We start from the raw sequence: 14,611 nt of genomic DNA on the forward strand, positions 1-14,611 counted from the left end.
GTGGGGAGAGGAGCAGGAGAGCAGCCTACGCCAACTGGCGAAAGCTGTCGCAGACACTGCATCGCTGAAACTGCCGGATCTGAACAGGCCATTCGTGATCCAAACAGACGCGAGTGACCTCGGCGTAGGGGCAGTGCTCCTCCAGGTGGATGGAGAACAACTGCGACCCGTGGCTTTTGCGAGCCGTGCGCTGACACCGGCAGAGCGAAACTACTCGGTCACCGAGAAGGAGTGTCTGGCCATAATCTACGCACTTCGAAAGTTCGAGATGTACGTAGAGGGGGTCAAATTCACGATCGAGACGGATCACATGGCCCTCACATGGCTTTCCCGCCTCCGTGAGCCCAGCGGGAGGCTCGCGCGATGGGCCCTGACATTGCAACGCTTCGAATTCGAAGTTCGCTACCGCAAAGGTGCCACGAATGTGGTCGCGGACGCGCTGTCACGGGCGCCGGTGGACGACACCCAACCGGCCGGAGAGGCCGAGGAGGACGCTGTAGGTCAGCGACCCTTCTCGGCGCGGGGAGAGCGCGGAACGCGGGAGGACCCAAGTTTCGGAAGCTCAGAGCACGTGCATCTCGTCGGGGGAGGAGTTCCGCTCGAGGTTGCGTTCAGTCGGGAAGAGCTAGTCGAGGCTCAGCAGGAGGACTTGTTTTGTCGGGAGGTGATCGCCAGTCTTAATGAAGAGACGGACCCTCAGGCAAATCGAACACCGGTGAATGACGGGCGCCGGGAAGCTGCTGGTATTGCGGCTGGCGCGGGCTCTAATGCAGCTGGTATTGCTGCGAGCGAGTTGGAAAGTTACCTGCTTGACGCCGATGGAGCTCTGCTGAAATACGTGCCCGGCAAAAATGACTCAAGTGAGTGTTTTAAAGCCGTTATCCCGAGCAAGCTGAGGTGTGCTGCATTGCAGCACTACCACGACGCAGACGGCCACGGTAGCGCGCCAAAGACATGGCGGAAGCTTTGTCGGTATGCTACCTGGCCCGGCATGAAGGCACAAGTATGTAGGTACGTACGCACATGCCACGTCTGCCAAGAGCGCAAACCGCGAGGCGGTAAGGCGCCAGGCTTGCTTCAGCCTATCGTGAGCACAAAGCCATGGGAGGTCCTGGCGTGCGATCTGATGGGCCCGCTGCCGCGCAGCAAGAGAGGGTACAAGTTTGTACTCGTGGTGACATGCCACTTCAGTGGGATCGCTGAACTCTATCCGCTGCGCAAAGCGACAGCACAGGAGGTCCTGCAAAAGCTGTCCGAGGTGTTTTGTCGCTACGGATTTCCGGAGCGGCTGATTACCGACAACGCCACGTATTTCACATCAAGGTTGTTTCGTGAAGCGTGCGCGGCCATGGGTGTCAGGCAGCAAACAACATCGTGCTATCACCCCCAGTCTAACGTGACGGAGCGCCGAAATCGAGACATAAAGCCACTGCTTGGGGCATATGCCCGGCGGCAACAAGACTGGGATGAGCACTTGAGCTCGATCTCCTTCGCTCTGCGCACAAGCGTGAATCGGTGCACGGGCTTCACGCCCGCATTCCTGATGTTCGGCAGGGAGCTGAACACACCGACGGACACGGTTCTGGCCAGGAGGTCGACCGCAGTCCCCGCGAAAGCAGCAGATGCGGCTTACGCGCAGCGCTTGCGCGAGCGTTTGGCAGAAGCCATCAAGGAGGCGAACCGCAGCCGCGGTAAGGCCAGGGTCGACCAAAAGGCGGCCTACGACCGAGCTCATCGAGACGTGGCGTACCAAGTGGGCGACACTGTCTTGAAACGTAACCACGCGCTGAGCGATGCCAGCGCAGGGTTCGCGGCCGGTCTCGCACCCAAGTGGGTAGGACCGTTCGTAGTCGCCGAGAAGATCTCGCGGCTGAATTACAAGCTGAAAGACCCGAGGTCAGGTCGAATAAGCGGCCCCATTCACGTGGGCGAGCTGAAGCAGTACTTTCCAAGAGGAGAAACTGCCGACGCTCCCACTGCGGACTCGCGAGGTCGCGAGCTAGAGGGAGGTGCGGAAGGAAGGTTCCCGACGCACCGCTACAACACCCGCAACCGGCGAGATCGCTGACCGGGTCACCGCCCTCCAGCGCGCAAAGTTGCGCACAGGAAGGGTTGCCAGAGGAAGCTCCTCGAGGCGCGCCAACGAAACGCGCAGCCTACGCCGTGAGGTCCGGCAATGCGTTGCACGGGGTGACTCCAGAGGGCGCCAGCCGGCAGGAAGCCACTGCTGACGCTCCCACTTCGGGTTCGCGAGGTCGCGAGCTAACGGGAGGAGGTGCGGAGGGAAGGTTCCCGACGCAACGCCCCACATCCGCGATCGGCGAGGTCGCTGACCAGGTGGGCCACTGTCTCCGGAGGGTTCAAGCCCGCACGCCCAGGGTTCGAGCGACCCTCCAACCACGACGCCACCACACCACGCCAGGCCTGCAGCGAGCCAGCCGGGCCAGCCGCCACCCCAGGGATGAACGAGAGCCCAGCTGTATGCCAAAACGACCCCGCAGCCCGTACAGCGAGTGAGCTGCGCGGCGGGCCGGCTCTTGCGGTCAGCTGATCGCGCCCCCTTCTCCATGGTGGTGGGGGCGCTCGCCCGAGGTGCGCCGAGCGAAAGCCATCGCCCAGCGCTGGGCTAACTGGCCACCTGGGAGGCAGCACTACGAACGCGGCCTCCACCCCGGGTCCGGGCATCAGAGGTGGTCACTGCTGAACCCGCAAGCAGCGGAAGCCGCCGGCGGTGCGGCAGGCAAGCGCCCCGTCGGCGCGGGGCGAACCGCTGCGGGAAGTGACCGCCTGGGAGCAGCCGGCTGCCCGGGCCCTGTGCTCAACCGGCCCAGCCTACTTCTCCGGCGGGCCTGCGGACCTTGGGTCGGCCGACGAAATCAGGTCAACCGGCGGACTGTGGCGAACTATGTGGTGATTGTGGCGAACTATGTGGTGGCAGTGCGGTGGACGTTGGCGCAGTTGCGCATGTTCGGGATCGGACTTTCTTGGACTTGCTCAAGGAGGTGTGCCAGGCAGCGAAACGAACGGTGAGGTCATCGTTCGCCGGAGCCCTCGAGGTCGAGCGGCTTTGGTCAAAGGGGGGAGGGATGTGGGAATTGCGGAGCTCCGCCATCTTTCCTATCCCCTCGGCCCGCCGCGGAGGCGAGAGGGGTGGTACCTCTCTCTCCGCGGTCGCGCGCTTTCCCCTCCGGGAGGATCCCCGTGAGAGCGGGGGGCGCTGCCGAACCCCTCACGTGACAGGTTTTGCCCGGAAGCTCCGGCGGCCTGGTCCGCGACGGGCGACAAGGAGAGGGCCTCTTTGGACACGAACCATCGTCGGGAGCGGCCGTAAGTACGACTCGCTCCTTTTTGGCCTGCCTTTGTCCGCCCTCGCGCCTGTCTCTCCCGCCCGGCTAAGGTGGTCGGCGGTGTAGAACGACGCGCCCGACGTCTCCCTTATTGCATTGCAATAAACGTCGGAGTGGGCGAATTCTGTGTCCTGTGTTCCTTGCTGTTCGCTGCCGATACGCCAAGTTGGTGATCCGCGGCGGTGTTCAGTGGAGCTAGCCTTGCGGCCGGATCTCGAGGATCGAGCTAGGCCGCCGTTAGAACCCTGGTCCCCACAAGGTGGGAAGGGGATTGGAAACGCGCTGCTTCCGTTTGAGCTATAGGTTGTATTCACTGGCGAGGCACGCGTGCAGGCAACCATGTGAGTGCGCTGTCACTGGTTACGGCGGGCTTCGTGGGAAGCCGGTATTTGCCCGTGCTAAGCACATGGCGTGTGTTGTACGTTCCAAACTATCCCCCACCGAACTCAAAGTAATGCCTCGACTCCAGCGTGAGTGTGATTAATAAACATCTCTGTTGACACCACCGTTGAGAATCGGGTTGAAAAGGTTCAGCAGACGACTTGCGCCGGTGTTATTTTCTGCGGCATACAGGCGCAGTGGCGCAAGCCGTGCGATGTCCGTGGCAATTAGGCCATGTCCGTGGCTGTTTCCAGTGTTGCCAAGCAAGTAAATTGACTGCTAAACCTTTCAGTGAATACCATCTATTGGTGTGTTGGTTGATCGGCCTACGTAGTTTCAGCATCAGTTACGAAGAGCTTGGATCAAGCTCTTTACATCATTGCATTCAAGCACTCCAATACACGGGTACAACGTAAGAACGACAACGGAAGTTGCTCCAGTTCCTCGTCACTACAGCCGGTTCTTCCTCTGCATGGCACAAAGAGTGCATTACTGCGAGCGTTTCGAACGTGACACGAGTCGTTTCTTCGATTTTTTTTCAGGCTCTATCTGCTTCGAAACTACTGCAGCGACAGCAAACGAAGTTGGCGAGAAAAAAAAAATTGCAGACGATGTCACGCATTAAGTGCAACCTCCTCTCAAAATGTGCGCACGTTGACATCTGGAGTCGTCGTCTCTACCTGGATTATTGCTGTACTGAACTTGTACCCGAATATGTGTTCCTGCAATAAGTCCCCACCCATTTAGCTGGCAGCAAGCTGCGATGCTTGGAGACGCATTATGCATGCCCTTGAACCACTACCGAAGGCTGAGTACCGAGTCGGTTGGATGATTAGTTCAGTAGTTTGGCGTTCAGAAACCATGATTTATAGGAGAAATGCGTTTTTCTTGCAATGTTTCTTGCTGCTCTGAAAAGCCTGTTTTGCTGTGTTGAAAAGTTCTGCACAATGGTTTGGAACAGTCGCATCATTGCTATTCATCAGTGAACTTTTTGTTGTTGAGAGACACGTGTATTTTCCCAGATTAGTGATTAAAAAAAACCTCCCTGTTGGTAGCCATTGGTTTTTGTGCGTTTTAACTCTTTCGCTACCGCAGAAAATTGACCAATTTTGGGGGGTCCAAGAAAACATTTTTTTTTCTGCTAAAAAATTATTTAGGCACTAATTCCAGGAGCACAAAATGCAGATTACTTAACGGCCTTTCCAATAACACCAGTTTTTTAAAGGTTTTCATATATCATAGTTGTGAAAAAAAATATCAAAATCAAAAGTTTTGTCAAGTTGTCAAAAAAATGATAAAAAAGGAGTTGTGTATATCAAACCACCGGTAGTAGAAAAAAATTAGAATATACATTTTGCAGGGAAACATTTCAAAAACACACCCTAAAAAAATGTCTACTTGCGCGGAACAGTTTTTCAGATATAAAAAAAAAATGTTAGCACGCACGGTGCTCGTGTCATGCGGTGAAGCCCAACCTCTAATTCAAACTGTGCAATTTTGGGTGGTTCCTTGGAATAAATCTGGCGGTTTGACGTTATCAGAGGAACCAATTGGCCCCCACATAACGTAAAAACATCTTGTCAATGGCTGACTTTGCATTTACAGCGAGCACAATATTTGGGACAAGCACGCGATGCAGAAAAAAACATGCATGAAGTTGAAAACGGAATGCCGTGGCTGATGTTTGTTGTCGTTCACGGTCAGTTATCTCTCAAAACATAAAGCTGAGCTTTATTATCATCTTCTTACTCGCAATTGTAGCCTTGCTCGCAAAAATGAGGTACGATGAGCTAGAATCGTCCCCTGCGATCTTTGGCCGAGTAGCACTCGCGCGCTAAAAAAGATCAGCACAACGAGCCTCCTCTATTGCAGCGCCACCTAACATTTTTCAAATGAAACAGTACAAAAACTTATCAGAGACTTCGTCCGAATAGACAGTTCAACTAAGCAGCAACATTAGACACCCGGATATACCCTCGCATGAAAACGAAACTGGAAGGCGAACAGCTGGCAGTGTAAGGCCGGTTTGAAGCGCTGTCCTCGGCGGAACAGATATCTGGCGACTGGGTGTGACCTTTTGACTTGCATCTGAAGTTCTTATCGCAGAAATCGGGTTAGGGTGGGGGGAAATGAGGAGTGGCGTGCTTTGTTCGAGGATCAGTCGCGGACGCTTCAGGCGCCATGGCAGTTAGCCTTGAAGTTGGGTAACTGCGTAGTTGCGCTAAATATGAATTTCGCGATGCAGAAACGAAACCGAAACTGTTGTAAACTGTTTGGGAATGGTCCTGGGGTAAGTAGAACTACCAGAGTGCATAGGACAACTTGCGCAAAGGCAATAAAACTGCCTAAAATCATAAAGTAGCTTTGCAACCAGCACTGCTTGACATTTTCAGCCGATTTCTGGGATTATTACTGTCAGAGCGTGAACCTGACGATTGAAAATCGTTTGCTAGTTCCCCATTCACGCCCTGATAGCAAAAAACAAGTGCTGGTGCAGAGTAATTACGAGTTGCACGCATTCTTCGTTGGTAGCCTTGAGGCGCGATGACCACGCCCCTTTTCCACAACCAGGTGATTCAAAAGCGTGTCAAAAATCACGTTTCCGTTGCAAAAATGAAAACAAAACTGATTTTGAAAGGCCATTTTCTGATCTAACTCCGAACAGCTTTACTTGTTCGAGAAACGCCTGGAACGCTATGAAAAGGCGCTCCCAAAAGTATCGATCAAATTGATCGATTTTGATAGGCGCGGTAGCGAAAGAGTTAATGAAAGTTTACTGCAAATGGGTATAGCAGCACCCAGAATTTGCCACTGGACGCTTACAGGGACAAGGTTCGCCCGCTTGGAAGTTGTTAGCTATGGTGACAGGATTTGTTCTGGGCCGGTAAACAATGGCAAAAGGTGCTCAAAGCCAGCACATCCGTGTATGGGGAAGAAAAAAGGATGGCAGAAGGTCAAAGTGCAATCAAGTAAATGGGAAGTGTGAATGAGATTGACAACCGGGCATTCCGTTGCCAGGGCCTGGAGTCCGAGAATGACTCGCCCGGAAAGCTGCTGGGCAGCTACACGTACAAGCTGGATGCCGACCCTCTCCAGCAGTTCATAGTCCAGGTGAGTTTTCTTCAGGAGGGCTGTAATAGTTAAGGGGGACCATGAGTTTAGTTTAGTTCATTAAAACGACTGCTTTGTCCCAGTCACAGTGATGCCAGTCGTATCGCAAACTTGAAACAAACAGTGGAGATATTACAAAAAAACAGAGGAAGCAGTGGCGACTCTCCAGCCACCCTCCGGTGACATCTGTATGGCGTCATGGAATCTTGTTTGAGCAATTGGCAGTTGCTGACCTAATACCCCTGTCACACGGCAAATCTAATGTCATTCAAACTGAATGACATTAGCTGTTAACGACATTGGTCTACAGGGCGAAACAAATGTCATTTGATTGTGATAGCGGTGATAATTAGCGGACTCGCAAAACCTCAATTATATTTCAAGTGCATGTAGAATGTTTTCACACATAATATTTCATAAAAAAACGTAACAAAGGAATATTTTTAATAAAAATAAAACCACCAGCTTTGGTGACATCAGTAGACATCCCAAGCCGAGACAAGTCCGCAAAAAATCCGTATCAGGGTGGCGCACGCACTGTGGATGAGAGCTTCTTTTTTGTTAGTACTTGTTTGTCTTTCTTTATTTGAACAAAACAAAGAAGAAAATATAAGTTTACTGACAGTTTTAAGAAACACACACACACACAACTACAAAGAAAGAAAGATGCATTTATTCACAGACACCTATTTGTGTTGTCGTTGTACTTGATTGCTAGAGCGGATCTCAGCTTTGAAATTTCGTGTCAGTACTCCTTTAAGCAGGTGCATTAGCCCTTCTCACGCCCGATTCCTGGCCAATCCCCCACGTGGGTACGTGCCATGTCAGCGGCCAGGCAGCGCGCGCCCATCTCCCCCCGTTGCCAAGGAAGACGAGGATATTCCTGGCCAATCCCCCACGTGGGTATGTGCCATGTCAGCGGCCAGGCAGCGCGCGCCCATCTCCCCCCGTTGCCAAGGAAGACGAGGAGCGTGCGCACCCGCAGCTGTTGCTATGCGGACGGCGGCGGACGCTTCAGGCTCGCTTAAGAAGTGCATTCGCACTTAAAAAATATTTAGAACGCGATCGGGCCGGGCTACTTTCCACATTGCTTGGTGTGGCAACTTTGGGGACCTGTAAAACGAAGTGAAATTTTTTCGAAATTTTCCTAATTTTTTAATCAAATATTTGCAATATTTATATTTTTGAGAAAGTATTTCTCAAACTTAGTAGCGAGAGCAATGTCGTGCAAGAGTGGCACTTCTAAAAAATTTTTGTTACACATCGCCCTAAAGGCAAGCTTCTATTTTTTTAGATGTGTTTACGAGGGGCTGTTGAACACCTCATACCCTTCTCAATGCCCTACAAAGAAAATTAATCAAAATACCGCTTCGTGAAATGCGACAAAAAATGAAAATTTGAAAGAAAGGTCCACCTTTCAAAGTCATTAAAAAAAATCATGTTTCTCAATTTTTGGGATATTTACACAAAATGGCACTCAATTCCTGAGTATTTTAGAAAGCTAAACATTTGTTGCATTATTTTTGTTCTAACTCGGAAAAATGAGGTCACATTCAACACACTTGTTTAATGTCCGATCGACGGTTGAGTAGCAGTTTGCAGTGAGAAAAGACAAATAATTATGGCTGATTTTTACAGTCTAGAAAAATAAAGCGACTGATATAAAGAAAAGTGATCATAGTATTCATATTTACCCATTGTTCAACTTGTTAGTTGCGGTAAGCATTAAAATAATTGGGAGGTTTCTCAGCTTGTTTCTCCCACCAGAGTGAGGCTACCGTTTTATTTCTTTATCGCCTTGCCCTAGCTGTGTCATAAACGCATATGCAGGGGTGGAGCAGGGTCCATGGGTTTGGGAGCAGTCCTGGGATCAGGCAAAAGTGCCTGCTTTATTTTTAGTTGGCAAGCAGCACTTTCCAGCCAGAAAGTGAGCTGGTTTGTGTAATGGCCGTTGTGTGAGAAAGAAAAAATAGTGGGATTAAAATGTCGTGTGTTCACTTGCAGCAGCTGTGTTTTCCTACTTTTTGGCGCTCTGCAGAAATGACTGCAACTGCGCACAAAAAAACGAGACCGTTTTTTTTTTTTTTTTTTTGTGCGCAGTGCCAGTCATGAACCATTCTCAGCTAGCCCGACTTTCTACTCTGTGCAGAAATGTTCGCTAACATTGCTGCTTCTTGCTTTCACTCCCCCCCCCTTTCAGGATCCGGAACCGGCCATTTACGAGTTCATCGAAATGAAGATCCTCAGCAACCACGGGAACCTGGACTACACGTGCCTGTACCGGCTGCGTGTCCACGGGGTGCCACCGTGAAGAATCCCTGCGGCGCACATCAATTCGTCTCAAGCCGATCCGTCGGCCCCATCTTGTGCCACCCCAACGGTGGTCTTCCGTCTGAGTCTGCTGCCAAGCCATCCCCGCGTTACCTGGAACCAGTGCAACCAGTGCAACCTGGTGCAGTGGAACCTGGAGCCAGTGCAAACCTGGGTTGTGTTCTTCCCTCGGATACCTCGAACAATACCTGCGCATGGCCTCAGCCTGCTACTTCAGCAGTGATAAAAATGGCAAGCCTGCCTTTTCGAATCTCGTCGTGCACCGAGTAGGACGCCCGAGTGAACAGTTGGTGTTATCTTTGAGACGCCGTGACCTGTTGGCATGACTGAGGCCCCTGCAGTGTTGTGCGGTGCATGCCTGTCGCAGTGCACGGGAAGGAATGTTCTAGAGTTGTTGCGAGTGCTTGCTGTCTTGCTGCGAGTGCTTGCTTTTTTGTTCTCAGGCATGCTTCTTGGGACCCAGTAGTTTCTGGAGTGGGTTGCAGGACGTTTATGCTTTGTTTTTAGTTTTGCAAATATCTCGGTGACTCGGTGCGTGGTTGTTTGGATTACTGCTTTGCTGCGGCCCAACCAGTTCGAGCACCTTGACTAAAGTGAATAAAGCGATTCGTTTTATTGTTCCTGTGTTAGACGTTGCTTAATGTAATGCTTCAATCAAAAAACGCTGAAAATCAAACATTGTTATCATTTCACTCTTCCTTGACACTTTTGCTGTAGTGATGTTTGTTCCTGTCAGGTTCCTAGGCCTTTACAGTAGTAAGCGCACAGTTCTGTGTTCAGTGTGATTTGATCTTAAGTGATGAATTTTTTTTCCTCTGGTGTTGCATCGCCCTAGTGGAGCCATTGTGCCTTTGTGGACTAGTTATGTCATGGTTGGGAGGAACTTTCCATGGCATTTCGCATCTACCTCCGGCAGCATTGGGCATTTCTTTTCCTGCGTTTTTATGCTCTCACTTTCGTTTCTCAAGAACCTCACCAGGGCTTCTGGGCCCTGTTTCAAGTGCCATGATTTAGAGAGACGAAAAACTTGATTCTCTCTTTTGTCAGTGTTGTGTTTTTGACACGTGGTGTAAACCAGCCATCCTAATGTTCTTGCAAGTTTTAAATCGACTTCTTATCCGTGGTGCAGAAGTTGCACGGCTTTCAGTTATTTCTGTGTGATTGCTTTGAAACAGTGGTTTACCGTTTGGAAGGGTGGGGTGGGCGATTGTCTTGGGTGCCCCCTTTGCAGCCTGGGATTCTCGGAAAGTGTGTTCCTGTTTGCTGTTGCCTGTGAAAGGTGCTTGCTGACGGTTTGTACAGTACTGCCTTCAAGCTGGAGGTGTGTTATGGCCTTATGAATGAGAACCGGAAAGTGCCTCTGTTTTTTATCAACTGCACTTCCCGTGTAGTGCGCAATAACCGCACTGAAGTTTTGAAGTTCGATAGTCTGGCATGAGAAAGCTGGCAGTGCTCTTCTGTTTTGGTGTGCGGCTACCCACATTAACGTTGTAAGGTCTACAAAAAGTGAAACCTACTCGGTATTGAAAAAAAATTGTTTGAGTTCTTTTCCACTTGCAGAGTCCATTTGATGAGCATCTAGGACTTCAGTTTTTGCTTTACGCTGCAACTACACTGATCAGGCCACTCGTGGCTCACTTTGCCACTCGTAGGACACCTTGTAAATGCAAGTTTGCAGAATGGTCACACCTGCGATGTTTATAAATGATCAACTTTATGTCTGGTTCGTGTAGCTGGTATTTCTCTTTTTTTTTGTGTGCGTTTGTGGATTGCAAGTTGCGTCCATTTTGTTTTTTCGAGCTGGGAAAGCTGTGAATATGTGTGGCGTAGCGGTTTGAGTGTACTGTTGTATGCCATGATGTTTGCACTTTTAATATATTTGTTGCGTATGCCTACATGTTCGCACAGTGCTGGAAGCTGTATGAGACCTGTACAAAAGCTTTTCTGTGCGTCAATTCTCGGTATGTTTTGTGGGGACTTTATTAGGAATACCAAGTCGAAGCAGTTGGGAGCGTACATGACTGGTGCGTTTTATCAGCTTAGAGGGTTTTTGCAAACTGGCCATAAAACGTGTTTCATCATCAGATAGGTTTCGTGTAATAGCCATTAAAGCCATATTTTATCATTACACAGGCTTTGTGAAACAGCGATCAAAGCTAAGCATAACTGAAAGCAGAAGGGCATCGACTTGTTGCCTTGGACAGCGATTGGGGTAATGTGGTGAGCACACTTGATAGGTGAATTCTCATTTGGGGGACAACTTAAGATCTCCCTCCCAACCTGAGGGTATCGTTCGGGGCAATATGAGAGGTATTTTGTTTCGAACAAGGAATGAAGAGTTTCTGCAAGCTAAGTAAATTGTCGCATCCACAAGATATTTGGTTGTTTTCAATAACCGGCTGCGTTTCGGAGTATATAGCTTGTCCAGTATTTATATTTTCCGATGACTATGTATGGGAATGCGCGTAGCACAGTGTGGAAGAGAGCTTGCTGGGTAGTATTCAGCTGTGAAGTTTTATGAAAATATTTGGGCTGCTGCCATTCCACAACAATCTATTGATGTCCGACGATGGCTGCTGTTGGAGATGAGGGGATGAGCAGCTGGTTACCTGTAGCTGTGTTCATAGTACACAACTGTGCAGACTGCTAGTTGCCAGTTAAGGTGACCCAATCTCCCCCTTTTCAGCAGGGGCCATTGTTGGAGATTGTTTGCTTGTGTGGAACAGCTTTGGCTCATGTTCATCACTTCATAAATCTTATGACTGCACTTGCTGCCTTGGAATAAGTTTATTTCTAAAGTCTAAATTGGGGGAGGCCTCAGGACACCCCTAGGCAACGATAGGGAACACAGTTGTTTATTTGGCACAACCCTTGTTATTGCGAGAAGTTTCAAAGACTTGTGTAGGTGCCACATGCCCTTACAGAGATATGATGAAGGCACCTCTCATAACATTTTGATTGCTTTGATGCGAATCAGTCGTGTTGCGCTGCAGAGAAGGGTGGGTGCTCTTACTATAGTTTCAGGAGAAACTTGTACATACAGCTCTAGTCATAGGCTTGTAACGCACATTTTATGCAGAATAGCATTGCTAAGTAAAAAATTCAACTGAATTTTTTCGGAAAATGCGTAGTGGTGGTGTTCTAGTTTGTTTATAACAAGGTGTTATTCGTTGCCTCGGCTTTTACTCAGCGAGGCCACACTGGCTGGTTTGATCGGATAGCTGTGCCTTGTGATGCTTGGGTGATATTTCCTCATCACTCTAGCTCCAAACACAGTCTCTATGTACCAGTTGCCTTGTTACAAGAGGCAAGTGGCCACAAGCATTCACCCATGCTGCTTAGCCGTAAAAGCCTCGCGCCTTGCATAATGAAAGTGGTCGCACAATTTTCACACTGCCATGAACCTGCCCACAAGTACAAGCAGTCTTTCATAGCCTTGCATAGTCATGTATAGCTTTGCTCTCATCAGCAGCCCATTTTAGCGCAGTGCACTGCCTTGACTGCATTTGCCAAAAGTAGCATGCATTTGTATATATGCTATGCACGCACACTTCTGGGCACGCACAGATATATGTGTATATATGAATATCCAGAGTAAAAACGAGCGCGTAAAAATAGTATGAGTGAAATGTTAGACACACGGGAGGAACAATAACAAGTACGTTTACATATGTATCGGCAAGGGACTTGCCTTCATCATTTAGAACACATGGAATGGGATTTTCAATCTACGCGTATCCTGATGCAGGCAAAGTCCCTTGCCGATACATTAGTGAACGTCCTTGTTATTGTTTCACTTTTCACTGAGTGTGTGTGTGTATGTATATATATTATATGGACACACACACATATAGTAATTCTCAAATGACCCAAGTGAATTTTTATTCAAAAAGTGAAGGGAAACTCGTTGAAGAGGCATTGCGTATGTTATGGTTGCCTGTGAGCTGTTTGAATGAAATCTGAAATTGAGAAATTAAAGGAACTGACTTTGAAAGGTAGTTCTGTGCTGCAATGTGGGAACCTGACTAGCTATTGAATTGCTTTCAAGCTGCACATAAGTTGTAAATGTTTGGAATTGAGATTTGTAATTGTTTTGCACTGTGACATGTTCTTTGTATGGCTCTCAAAGATGTGTGCCCACGATAGCTTTAAAATTTAACCGCCTTAAAATAGGGCATTAAATAGGCATAATTTAAAAGAACTTGATAGCTGTTAGGAGGTTGTCAATTGCATTTCAAGTTCATGAAGCGTAGGAATTCATAGCATTCAACTAAAAGCATATCAGAACTGTCATCGTGGTCTGGTGTGTTCTTTTACTGCCTTGTTTGAGGCATAAATTCTATCCAAGTTTTATTCAAAACACAATCACTTTTTGTAGTCAAAATATTTGCTTTTTGTCAGAATTTTATATAATGTTGGAAAACAATTCAAAGCCATGCAGAATAAAAAAACAATAAGGAAGATGGAACAGAGCTTTGATGTGAAGGCCTTACAATCAAAGAATATAGTTTACATTGTCGCACGGTGGGGTACTGCATTCGTTTTCACTGGTGGCATATTTGTTTGTGCTGTTGTGTAACACCATTCTCTTCAATATTCACACTGCCTTTACGTTGCACATGCTGCATTGTTCAAGGTGTACGAAAATGCCACATGACGATCACTGTCACCCGTTGTGTGTGTATATAGTGGCGAGTGTGGGAGCACACATGCATTGCATCCCCGGTAACTGCATCTTTATTTATTCAAAGGTTTGGTTGAAAGTACGCACATATTTATCCACAATGCTTCTACTGTTACGCGGTCTTTGTGCGGTGTTGTTTGCTTTGTGTTGCGTTTATTTTAACTTAACGAGTGCAATCGCAGAGTCGCATCTGTTGACGTTGAAAAAAAATTAAAGTTGTTTTGCCGATGTTGTGGTTGCGTCAATATCTGACTTATTATGTGATGTACCATCCGCTTCCAAAGCATTTGTTAGTATCATGATAATGCAGGCTTGTCTGAAGAAAAAATTAAAGCCGTCCCACTCAATGTGGAAGCTGTCGGAAGCATAGAGTTTCATACTAATATATACTAGAGGGAAATCTGTCGCCACTGTCTAGGGGAGCCGCGCTTCAGCGAGCGTGCTGTCATGTACCCAGCAGGTACGTTCCACTTGTCCTTGGCATGACTCATCAACAGGCTGAAACGTTGGCTATGGCTGCAAAAAAGCAACAATATTACCGTAGATGGTTCATGAAATTTGTTTTGTTTTAAAATTAAACCTCCAAAATGTCAGTAGTTTTCTAGAAGCTTAATGTACGATGAACAAAAAAAAAATGTTACTTTTTTTTGTTGATTTTGGCTTCGAGACAAAAAAGAAGCTGTATGGCTAGCCAAGCCAAGCAGGCGAGGATGTCACTAGCAGCAATGCTGCCGCCCGCGACTGCAGCGACAGATTT

The 14,611-nt window shown here is 48.6% G+C and overlaps 1 protein-coding gene across 2 annotated transcripts in view; it reads left to right on the forward strand.

The window, feature by feature from the left end:
• Window positions 1-14,085, forward strand: part of LOC144166794 (uncharacterized) — a 66,691-nt gene extending 52,606 nt beyond the window's left edge. The window contains exons 15-16 of one of the 2 annotated variants that reach the window (XM_077696283.1): window positions 6,747-6,839; window positions 9,040-14,085. In XM_077696283.1, coding sequence (XP_077552409.1) covers window positions 6,747-6,839; window positions 9,040-9,150 — 204 coding nt within the window. In that variant the 3' untranslated portion in view covers window positions 9,151-14,085. Of the gene's footprint in view, window positions 1-4,270; window positions 4,915-6,746; window positions 6,840-9,039 lie in introns of those variants that run through there. The other variant, XM_077696284.1, reaches the window with a different exon arrangement.
• The last annotated feature ends 526 nt before the right edge of the window (window positions 14,086-14,611 follow it).

The sequence above is a fragment of the Haemaphysalis longicornis genome, unplaced genomic scaffold, assembly GCF_048455015.1.
Source record: "Haemaphysalis longicornis isolate Haplotype H1 unplaced genomic scaffold, Haemaphysalis longicornis Haplotype H1 scaffold_19, whole genome shotgun sequence".
Classification (NCBI taxonomy): Eukaryota; Metazoa; Arthropoda; class Arachnida; order Ixodida; family Ixodidae; genus Haemaphysalis; species Haemaphysalis longicornis.